This window comes from Archocentrus centrarchus, chromosome 1 (assembly GCF_007364275.1).
Source record: "Archocentrus centrarchus isolate MPI-CPG fArcCen1 chromosome 1, fArcCen1, whole genome shotgun sequence".
Classification (NCBI taxonomy): domain Eukaryota; kingdom Metazoa; phylum Chordata; class Actinopteri; order Cichliformes; family Cichlidae; genus Archocentrus; species Archocentrus centrarchus.
In genome coordinates, this window is record NC_044346.1 from 24,375,098 (window position 1) to 24,387,508 (window position 12,411).

The 12,411-nt window shown below is 38.9% G+C and overlaps 1 protein-coding gene across 1 annotated transcript; it reads right to left on the reverse strand.

The window, feature by feature from the left end:
• Nucleotides 1-1,604: 1,604 nt before the first annotated feature.
• LOC115778151 (uncharacterized) lies at nt 1,605-10,739 on the reverse strand. The gene is given in 12 exon segments (XM_075074358.1): nt 1,605-1,980; nt 4,948-4,982; nt 5,170-5,219; nt 5,474-5,522; nt 5,658-5,759; nt 6,380-6,403; nt 6,487-6,629; nt 6,631-6,766; nt 8,800-9,150; nt 9,786-9,948; nt 10,055-10,197; nt 10,616-10,739. Coding segments are annotated over 12 exon segments (1,350 nt in total). The 5' UTR covers nt 10,686-10,739; the 3' UTR covers nt 1,605-1,896.
• Between the last annotated feature and the right edge of the window lie 1,672 nt (nt 10,740-12,411).

A 12,411-nucleotide genomic window follows, 5' to 3' on the forward strand; every position in this document is an offset into this window, starting at 1 on the left:
GCTAATATGAATAAGTCAGGAAATGTCAGAAGCAACAGCATATTATTATGGAATAATCTATTGAGGATAATCAGATGATGCATTGCTACGCTGCCTAAACCCTTATTTTACTCCTCAGATACAACTAAATCAAGTGCACTGCATCACATTACATGAAAATACGAACCCAACACTGCAGCCAAACCTGCCTTCAATTTCAGCACACACTTTCATGTTCAATGTCATTCACAGGGGCAACTTTAAAAGGAAAATTATCATCAATATCAAGATTCAGGATGTCATTTAATATCAATCTGACTCATATGTCACTGTGCCGCATATGGTGGCAAGGTGAGGTTGCTATAAACTAGTTTGGCATACGGGTAAATCAAGGTGCCACTTTAGGTCATGAACATGTTGAACTCGCATCACTGAAGCGTCTTATCGTTATTCTGCCTCGTTTGAACGGATTTGCCTAATGCTGTTATCTGGATCTGAAGATCTCTGCGGTATATGCATGTGCTTGCTTGTGACCACACAGGAGTAAGGCATGACTCAGATATTAATATGAGAGGGACAAACAGACAGTCTTTTCAGCCTTTGAGTCCATTTTCATATTTCATCTGTGTGTCCCAGGGTGCAGGAACAGGAAGTTAAATTATACATTCTCTGCTCTGTGCTGCTGTAATGTAAATGTAATTCTAACAGAGTTGGTTTTTGCCACTTTCTGAAGCACAGTGACAGCTAGTCTCTACAGAGTTATTGTCCACCGTAAAACCTACATAAACAGGTGAGAGGTGTAGCTCCCTCCTGAGGCCTTTTACTTTCTTGCTTTTATTCAGTCTCAGCATGCTCACTTTCAAACAGAGATATGAGGGCTCATAATGTTTGTAGTGCTTATGCAATCATCATATGCCATAGAAGTAAGAGTCAGTTGCTGTTGTATTGGAGTTACAGGAGTACTTGGTTTCAAGCACTGAACACAGGACCTGAATTTTGTCAGTTTGATCAACAGCAGTCCTTATGCTGTACTGCGAGGGGATTTAAACATTGAAAATTTATAGAAACAGTGCCCTCTATAGAATATTTAGCAAAACTACAGCAGGTCAGTGACGTTCATGTGTAAAACACTAATTTGTGGTTCTGGTTTGGTAAGTGCTACACAAATAAAACATATACTTGTAAAATAGGCCCTTTTTTAGAAAGTAAATATTGTGCTGGCATGTAAGTCTGCCAAAGGCACCGTGAAATGCTGTAAATTATCATAAAAGTGAAGCCTGTGCAGTTGGACACATGAGATTATTATGAGATGACACGGATACACATGAGACATGGCATCTGTCAAAACAATCTCATCTCAGGAGCTTAAGTTTTAGAGTAAACGCCTTGTGATGGTGAAGATGCTGTAAAATAATTCAAAGCTTCAGAGCACTCTCTGAACAACCTTGATGTGAGAGTTTTCTGTCAGCTGCTTTTTTTTTTCAAGATCAAGGGTAAACTTTCAACATAACCACACTGCAGCTTATGAAATACTCATGAGATGATAATCGTCAATTTGTGTACTCTTTTTTATTATTATGTTCAAGAAAAAGACAAATATTTACTCTTTGTATTTTTGCTCTTGATTTAATATAATTAATTAAAACCACACTTCTAAAGGAAAACAAGCTTTATAATATTAATAATAATAATAATATCTGTATTTAGACTCAGTGGCATTAAACCAACATCACATCCCGTCTAATTGTACAATTACTGCTGTATGTGAAAGAGGAACTGAGGAAATAGCGTTTCCTGTCCTGCTGCGTAACCTTCAGCTGATGCTACATTGATAAAGTAGGAAAACAAACACACACACACGCGCACACACTCAGACACACTCACAGAGAAATAGAGGGGGGGGGGTGTCAAACTTTGCTAATGGATCGGTGTCGTGAATGTTGAAAGAGGGTTCCAGAGAGGGGATCTGGATGTTGCTTCGGTGTCCCTGTTGACCCAGTCCTGTGCGTAAACAAACAACAACAGACAATCTATTAAAGATCTAAGCTTGATGTAATTTCCTGGGGCATAGTTCATATCCTATCCATGGCTTTCACTGCTAAATATATTTTCATGTTTTGGAAAATGTACCAACAACTTAGCATGATGTCAGGGTGCTTAAAATAGCACATGTATTTGGGCATTTTTATAATGGTATATATTAGTCATCCCTCCAGATAAATCTTCCTGAAAACCTTCATATAGAGTCTAGCACCTTCTTAAATCCAGTGTAATTTGTATTATTTTCATACAGTATCCAAAATCATTCATCATTCTGTCTTTAGTGTCTTCACCAAAGTGGTTATGTGATTTTTTTTTTTGTCTGTTAGCAGGAATACTCAAAATAAATGAAGCAGGACAGATTTGCATGAAAATTTTGCCAGAGTTGAAGTTTGACCATCTTAGATGTGATTTTTGTTTGTTTGTTTGTTTGTTTGATGGTTTTTTTGTTGGAGTCAGTCTAAATTCAGTGCGTTCATGTCATACATTCATGAATGCATATCGCTCTCTTAAATAAGAGATATCATAATCTTGATGTTCTCAACAAATATTACATCTTATCCAGATTCTGATAATTAGTCCCAGGTCTAAACTCATGCCCTGGTGTGGATGGGAATGTTCATCCTTGGAGCAGTTATGCATGCTCGGACAGCGCTTGTTCCTCATTTGTCACATGTCTCATCCCATGATGTTAAAGTTCCTTTTTTCACATTTCTAATGTAACCATATTTGTTTTCATCTATTTGTGTCCTTTTTTCACAAATCTCCTCACTGATGCACACAGTAAGTATTATTGCAGTTCTGTTTTTCATTTCTGTATTTCAGACATCCCCTCCACCTTTATGAAACTGTTTTATACCAGAGGAATCTGACCAACATTAAATAATCCTCTATGTCTCATTGTGCAGCAACACTTGTAATAATATGAGTCACAATCAGCATATAATACACCAAAAAAATAGTTTTGAATCCTGATTAAATTACTGCTGCTCAAGGAGCCGATAAGACTGGGACACGTCTACTTTTTGGTAATGGTTGGTTACTCTTTGCATCAGCTGGTGACGGCCGCTTCTGTCCTCTAAGATGGCTGCGGCACATATCAGAGAGAGCCTGGAGAGTGCCTTTAGTCTGAGGAGAGTCCTTCATTAGCTAATTAATGAAAGTGATTGCAGCTAATGAAACACATGCTCAAGCACAGTGCAACAGTACTAATGAGGAATATTGTACGTGTGGGTTTGAGGTCACAGCATGTTGGGAGGGGGGGTGTTTGTTGATTGGTTGGGGTGTGTGTGTTTGTATGTGTGTGTGTGTGTGTGTGTGTGTGTGTACGCCTGCTATAAGCACACACACACGCACGCACACGCGCACGTGTGTGTGTGTGTGTGTGTGTTTGTTTACAGCAACGGGATTCAAGAAGCTTACTCTGTTTATCACAGTAAATTCAGTGCAGAAGCCATAGAAATTCCAGAAATTCCAACAAAAAAAAAGTCAGAACAACATGAGAAAGCTGATCTGACCTATTTCTGTGTCACAGTGAATGCTCCCATGTAGTTTTGCTGTTACAAAGTCCTCCGTGCTTAAAGGATATGTTTATTGTGTAACATAGTTTTTTTATTTTTTGCAATAAATCCCATTGAAAAGCATCAAATGTTCATATTTATTACAAACCTTACGTCTGTGAATCCAAAGCCTGATTTCTCCCAGTAAACATGGGAGCTGATAAATGTGAGGGCCTATTATAATGTACAGCATAATATCATGTATAAGTAAGTGCTCTGAATGTGTATTAAGGAGCATTCTGCAACAAAAGTACAGAAATCTGAACTCCCCCAAGGGCTTTGGCATTTTTTTTGGGAGAAAGATAAGAAAGATAAGATAAAGTTATGTATTTTAGTCTGTTTTAAAGATTTAGATCTTAATTTGAATTGTCAGACAGAGATAATATAGACGCTTATATGAAAAAGAAAGTTTTTCAGAGGGCCCTATGCAGTTCTGTGAAAAACTAAGTTCACCCTTACTGCTTGCATAGGAATTAAGGGGTGCGTAGCAGCCAGGTGCTGCTTGTTAAATGTATTTGATTGATTATCAGCAAGTGTGACCACCTCTATAAAAGCAGATGTTTTGGCAGTTTCCTGGTCTGGAGCATTCAGGTGTGTGTTAACATAATGCAACAATCTTCCCAGGAATGGAAGTCCCAGCAGATTCTCCCCCAAGTCAGACTGTGAGATGCTCAGAGAAATTACAGAAAACCCAAGAGCTACATCTCACACTCTACAGGCCTCAGTTAGCAGGTCTGGCTTGTTTGGAAGGGTTGTCAAGAGAAAACCTCTTCTCTGTAAAAAGACCATAGCAGCATGGCTCAGGTTTGCTATGTTGCATGTGAACAAACCACAAGACTTCTGGAATAATGTCCTTTGGACAGATGAGACCAAAGTGGAGATGTCTGACCATGTTTGGTGAAAACCAAATGCAGCAAATTAGCAGAAACATAATGCGAATGCTAACTATCGAGTACGGTGGTGGAGGGGTGGAGGGCTTGTTTTGCAGCCACAGGACCTGGGTGCTTTGCAATCATTGAGTCAGCCATGAACTCCTCTGTATACCAAAGTATTCTAGACTCAAATGTGAGGCCATCTGTCCGACAGCTACAGCTTGGCTGAAATCATAGGGTGTGGTTTGTTTTTTCACAGGAGCGCATAGACTGCGGTGAAAACTTTCTTTTTCACATCACTGTATGATGACACAGACTAACTGATGTTTTGGTCCTTGGTTTAACAAAAAGCCAGCCAGCCTCATCGTTTGGTTTACAATCTTGTGACAGAAAGGAAAGTAAAAGGTAAATGGCTGTTTCCATTTGAATCACAGTCGATGAGTCTCCTGAGAATTCTTATTAGCATCTGGAGGTTAAGGTGATAGGTTAATATTTACCTGAGAAGAGAAGCTTGTACGCCTGAGTGTAAGGTCTGAAAAAAGTAAATAAATAAGCACACATTAGTCACATTATCAATCAGTAATTTGTGTTTATCTCATTAGTCTGATTACAGCTGCAAAGCTTCATCCCTGTGAGAATTAGGAAGAAAGAGGGTGAATAAAAATAGAGTTAACGAGACAGCCTGAGGGTGAAGTTTGATTCTGAAGAGAAATTCTCACCAACAATATGATCCTTCGCATGAACCTGAGACCAGAACTGTGCGTCCTGCCTAAAACAGTGCAACACAAAAAACATTGTTACAACAGTATCCATGCTGCGATGCAAGAACCCAGTTTACACACACCAGTATAGAAAATTTGAATGATGACTTCCAAATAAAGGGAAAGGATTAATAAAAAGGCAGGCTTATACATCATCAATGAGTATGCATTGATATATAAATATATGGATTGCTTATTATAACTTTATGAAAAAAAAATATCCTAAGCACACTCATCTCCTTATGTATGCTGTTTTTAAGACCAGTGAAAAAAAATACCTTTTCTTTTCCTTTCCTCTTCTCTTGCTTTCACTTCAACAAAAGGTACAATGAGATGGGAAAGAGGAAATAATGAGTTTCACAAAAGAAGACAATTCAATCAGCATGAAACCATGGCTTGAAGCATCAGAATACTGATAATAAAGTGGAGATTCTTCTGTGAAGTACCTTTTCTGTGTACCACTACGATCACAATTGCCAAAGAACAGAGGAACAACACCACGGCCGAGAAAGAGCCCACGACGAGAGGCCAGTCCACATTTAACGAATCTGCAGACATCACACCGGCATTAATATCAAAGGCAAAAAGGACAGGGAACAATTGATGTTCACATGACTTTAACATCAGCAAGTATTGGAACAGATTTGGCTGGTCCTGAACCTGTAATCATCATAAGGATAGTAGAATAAATGTATAGACTCAAACTCAAAAGACCCCTCACTAAGAAGACTAAGAGCCTGAGTGCAACACTTTTTATTCAACTTTTTTTTCACTCTACTCTGTCACTGTTTTTTGTGAGCTTGACATGTAAGTTAGGTGATAAAATTATTTTATTTAGGGGAAAATATTATTGTTTGGAATAAAATATATCCCTTCACAGTATGTAAAACATTGAATGCATGTGACAATGTAAACTTCTTCTACCTGCAACAAGTTTCTCAGACATTGGTTACCACAGTCATGTGTCCTGCAATGGTGACACCAGCAGTGGTCTCATCAGGTTAATTTGAGATGCTGAGGACTCTTACTGACTGCTCAGAATATTGAAAAATGACTCATTGTCCCAAGTGGGACCAAGTGTCATTATGTGAGGAGCTGGTAGAGACAACAGTTTGAATCTGAGAGTTCTAGATGCGAGAAAAAAAAAAAAGGCATGCTATTATCCTACCTGATGATGATGGAGGGGGAATCCCTTAAATACAAAAAAGGGAGAATTAGTCACAGTTTCTCTGAAGTCCAGTTCACTCACATACAATTAGAAGTGGAAGTCTGTACCTCTGGTTACAGTTAAAGGGATGCTGTGTTCAGAGAAGCTCCATTTTCCTCCCAGTTGAACACTGTATTGGCACTGGTATAGAGCCACTGGAGCATCCTGGACAGGCACCGAGAAGGTGACCTGATGCTCGAAAACTTTGCATGAAGAGTGGCAACAGCAAATTATTATCCACCAGGTAGAGAGAGAACACAGCACCAGGGTATGCAGGAGACCCTACGCACAGTAGATGCCACACATCTGTCTGCTGCTCAAGGCGAAGAATGGGCACTGGTAGCATATCTGCGAGCACATGAAATCAGAGCAAATAGCATTTAAATAATTAGCTAACTGGATTACTAATTAGGTGGATAATACTTCAAAGGCCTCATGATTCAGTTGGTTTACAGGTCAAGCTCTTGATTGGTTCTAATCCTATCTAAAGTAGTTTTAGATCGACACAAATCAAAATTCAATCACGGTTCCTCAAGGGTCTGTCCTTGGTCATTACTCTTTAAACTGTTACATGTCACTCTTATGCAGATGATACAAAATTGTATTTATCATTTTCCTCTGGCGATTTAATCTCTTGAAACTTTTTAGAAGTGAACAGAGATACTGTAAGACAGAAATATTGTTGTTGGTCCAAAAACATCAGTCAGGAATCTTGGTATCATTCTGGATAGTGATCTCAGTTTTGATAATGACATCAATGTACTCATCTCTGTTCTTGTCCTGTTGGACCTCAGTGCAGCTTTTGATACTGTTGACCATAACATTTTATTACAGAGATTAGAGCTTGCTATAGGTATTAAAGGTACTGCACTGCAGTGGTTTGAATCATATTTATCTAATAAACTCCAATTTGTTCATGTAATTGAGGAGTCTTCTTCACACACACTTATGGAGTTCCACAGGGTTCTGTGCTAGGACTGATTCTATTGACATTATACATGCTTCCCTTAGGCAGTATTATTAGAAAGCGTTGCATAAATTTTCATTGTTATGCAGATGATACTCAGCTTTACCTATCAATGAAGCCAGATGACACACATCAATTAGTTAAACTGCAGGAATGTCTTAAAGATTCAAGGCCTGGATGACCTCTAATTTCCTGCTTCTAAATTCAGATAAAACTGAAATTCTTGTAGTCGGCCCCACAAATCTTACAAAAATGATGTCAAACCAGAAGCTTACTCTGGATGGCATTACTTTGGCCTCCAGTAACACTGTGAGAAATCTTGGAGTCATTTTTGACCAGGATTTGTCCTTCAATGCACATATTAAACAAATGTGTAGGACTGGTTTTTTGCATTTGCGCAATATTTCTAAAATTAGAAACATCCTTTCTCAGAGTGATGCTGAAAAACTAATCCATGCATTTATTACTTCTAGGTTGTACTGTTGTAATTCATTATTATCAGGCTGTCCTAAAAGCTCCCTGAAAAGCCTTCAGCTGATTCAAAATGCTGCAGCTAGAGTAAAATTTAATTGAATTGAATCAATAAGGTTATCGCAACTGCTTTCTCCCATTTAAATATATATCTAAGGTTATAGGAATTCCTATCTCAAACGGACTCTTAGAAATTGGTCCATGCTTTCATATCAAGCTGATTTGATTATTCTAATGCCCTATTATTGCAGGACTCTCCAAATCATCAGAAGGATGACTTCAGCTCATCAACTGCAGCAGCCAGAATCCTTACAGGCACGTGGAAATTTGACCACCCAGTATTGAAGTGACTTCATTGGTTCCCAGTGTCCCACTGTTTACAACCCAGTCAGACCTCTCAGGACATCAGTTAAAATGTTCCAAGAATTAGATCTAACTATGCTGAGGGTGCTTTCAGTTATTGTGGTCCTGTTCTTTGGAATAAGCTGCCTGCTGATCTGAGATCAATTACAACTCTGCATATATTCAAAAATAGACTCAAAACCTTTTTATTCACCCAATTTTACACTTAATAGGTGCTGTTGTTTTGCTTTGTTTTGTTTTGCTGCTTTCACTGCCTTAAGGCACTGTAAGCCTATGCAGGTTTGTATGTTTTTACCTTCTATGTTAAGCACATTGAGTTTACATGCAATGAAATGTGCTATATATATAAAACTGCCACTGCATTGCAAGAATTAATCCATTACCTGGCATATTTTTTCAGTTCACATCATTAATGTAGTAATTTTACATTTTTTGCTATAAAAATATTAAAAGGTATCACATTACCAAACAAAAAGCATTACATAATAATTAAAGGACATTTTAGGTGATTACGCCTTACAGATTTCAAGGTAAATTTAAATGATGTGAGGTTGCAAAAATTCACCTAAGATATCCTCACCTGTGATAGTAATTTGAACTACATTGCTCACAGTGGAATTAACCAATCCGCTTTCTTTGGTCATCTGGTAGAGGCAGGTGTACTCTCCCTCCTCTCCTCCCCTGAGCGGCCCCACAGTGAAGACTCCTGGCTGCAGCTGAAAGTGTGATACCTGGCTAGCCCGGGGCTGCGGGATAACAGATGTCGTCCCTGTTTGCTCAGCAGTCATCAGCAAAAGGAAGGTCGCTGGTTTGTTTGACTGCGACTGTGGATGAGCGGGGACGGTGCAGCTGAAGGACAGCATGTCCCCACGCTTTACCAAACCTGAGGAAGGCTCTACAGACAAGACCGGAGGGGGGAAAGGGGTAGGATCTACACAACAGAACGGGAATGGACACAGAAAGGGAGAAATATAAAACCATTATCTCTCCATGTTTGTGCCCTCATTGTTTTATTCCAGATTTTCCATTCATGTAAAATCTGAAGAAAAAAAGTGAGCTTCTGGTTAGCCAGGTTTCCGTCTGTAACTGTCAACAGTTTAAGCATGTACACATTGTCTTTGATGGGTTTCTGTGTGTGAGGGTGTGTGGTTTCTATATGAAGAGCAGGATGTAACTACCATTGTACACACCCACAGAGTGGAGGACAATAAGAGACCACAGAGAGCACCTGCATTCGGCGGTGTGTTTGCTGTGCTGGAGAAGAGCGGATGAGAGTGTTTATTGTTTTAAACCACATGTGGAATCACTACCGATTAACGCAGCAGATGTATTTGTTCGTTTTTGAATAAAATGAAAAGCAACGGTCTAGACCACATCTGACTGTGACCCAGCGTCATCTTGATTCTGCCTGTTTTTAATTTTAAAATGAGCTGATGTGACGTGAAGTGTGTGCGGTAGGATGAAGGATGATTTTTTTTTTTTTTTTAAATCAGAACTAAAGCTACCTTCAAAGAAAAGAACTGCAATCAATTTTGCTAAGTAAGAATTTCCATCAAATATACAAACCATTTTGTTGCTCCACTTGTAAATATGGACTGAATGCACTGTAGTGACCCTCCTGGTTCCTGTACAGACAGCAGAAAAGTTTACTCTGGCCTGAATCCCATCCTTGTATCCTAACAGTAAACTGAACTTTGCCAGCGCCAGAGGGCAGGTCCCGAGAGTCCACCTCAATAAAATAAAACAAAAACAAAGAAATAAAATTGCAGCAGCTCAGGAGTTATCAAACACACTCCAAAATATATATACATTTGGGAAAACAAAGTGAAAAATACCTTTTCTCTCCGCTGGTACAACATGAACAAAACCCCATGATGACCCTCAGGGACTCGGCAGACCAAACCCACCGTGTCCTCTGACCTCATATAGATGTCCAGGGTAGGTGGTGGAAGAGTGAGAGAGGAAGCAGAAAGCCTTCCTGGAAAATAAAAATTAGGATATAATATTGAGCACAAATCAGCTGAAACACACAAATTCATTTTGAAATGGAGCAACAGGCGAGCTTCTTAACACACGTAGAAGTACACAGCAGTCATTGCTACATGCTGTGATGTCCACTTTGTACCAAACTTGTGATTGCAGTTAAATCAAAATCCATTGTGAAACTCCAAAAAGAGATGTACCTAAACATTAGGTACAATTATAGGCAGGGAAAGACATTTCTTGCCTTTAATGATTTAAAATGAAGCATTATTAATGCTAACATTTTTTTTTATTTAGCAAACAATGAGCATATATTTCTACTGGGGACATATATTTTTTTGTCATTATTAGTCAAAACAAATGAAAATTTGACAGGAATATATAGTGAGAAACATCTACAGTGAGACACTTACCCCAAAGTTGTAGAGAGGCCAATAACAGAGCACATGGCCAGGATGATCGTCCAACACTAACTGCCTGCATCCTTAACACATTAGCAAGACTAACTGAAGTGAAGAAAGCACCTACAAACACAGGCTGGTCTCTCTCTCTCCTTTTTCTCTCTCACTTCCCCTCTTTCTGAATGCATATGACATCCTCTTGAGGACAGAGCAATGGGGGAAGTTAAACCTGTAAACACACTTCCTTTTATAGACTTCATAGATCAGATGTGTGCTGTGATGAAAAGAAATAGCTGGCCAGCAGTGTAGTAAACCACAAAATTAAAAAAAAATTAAAAATTAAAAATAAATAAAAACCTTAGACAGAAATCAGAATGTGAGGAGGATGTGAAAGGCACAAAAAATGTGGCTACTACCACCTTTACTAAATGAAGGCTGCAGTTTCAGTGAAGAAGGTGTTCCTGTATCACATTAGGGTTTCTATATCTACGATATTATGAAAAATACACTGATGCGTTGAAAGTGCTGTAGCTGCTGCCAATGACAGAAGGGAATTTGGGAACAGAATTTTCCATCTGTCCACCAGATGGCCCTGGACTTTCTTTCCTGTCCAGTCACCCGACTCCCTTTTCTATCTGCCCTGCAGCAGCCACTGATCTGATCTCATCTGCCCACTCATACATCTGTTCCCAGTTTTTCCATTATTCCTGCCTGTGCTGCTGTCTGTCACGCTGTATAGCTACATTCTTGCCACTTTGCTAAATGCTCTGACCTGCACCTGCCTGAACACAATTAATGAAAGTAGTTAACGGAAACAGAATTCCGCTGGCGATATTATAGGAACCTTCTCAAATCAGGAAATTCTTGAATAATTTCAAAGAAGACTGTTCTGAAAAAAGTTGGCCTCACAAAGGCCTAGTTTTTATTTTAGCACAGAGAAGCAAGCTTAAAAGCGTGGGGAAAGTTTGGAAAAGCCACATCTGCAGATGAGGGAAGAAAAGTTACATCTGAAAAAAAAAAAAAAAAAATTTGAAAAAGAGCAACCGAGAACTAGGTCAGTATTAGAGGAATCATGATGTTTATAAACTGACTCAACAACTCCAAACTTGATTATGTTACTCTGGGAAGAGTCATCCTTCATTATCCATTCATCAAAGGAAGATTAGGCCTACTAACATTTCATACACAATGAAGCGAGGTATACAGGAGTAAATTTATTCATTAAAAATATTCTCAACAGACCCTCAAAGGAGCCCTGCACAACACCTTTAAACATTTATTGGTCTTCAATCATTTTTTTCTTAAAAAACAACTTCTTTGTTTGTAGAGTGGTGAAAGTGAAAAGATGTCTCTTCCTCTTGGTATGAAATCTATCTTTCTTCTGCCCAGGGGGCAGAACCATACCCCAGTGAAATAATCATAGGTACAGCTGTCCATATCTGGACAAGATCAGCACCTTAAAACACCTTAAATAGTAATTACTGTTGGTGGTACTGCCCTAAATCCTCCCTTCAAGAAGGCTATAAAAATATTCCTTTTGGTTATAAATATCAACATTATGGTCCCTCTGGAGGTTGTATTTAGTCTTGATGTCATATCCTTCAAAGGTAACCATGTTGAACCAACACCCCTTTCACCTCTTTTTTAGTAACACTGATTCATGAGGGAGCGAAATCCCCACAAACTGGAGCTGAAAAGAATTCCCCTTCATTCCGATGATGTGACTTCTTTCTGCCCACCATCAGCATCACTCATCCTCTGCATTAACATCCACGAGGCTTGTGTCACACATACACATGCACTGTTGT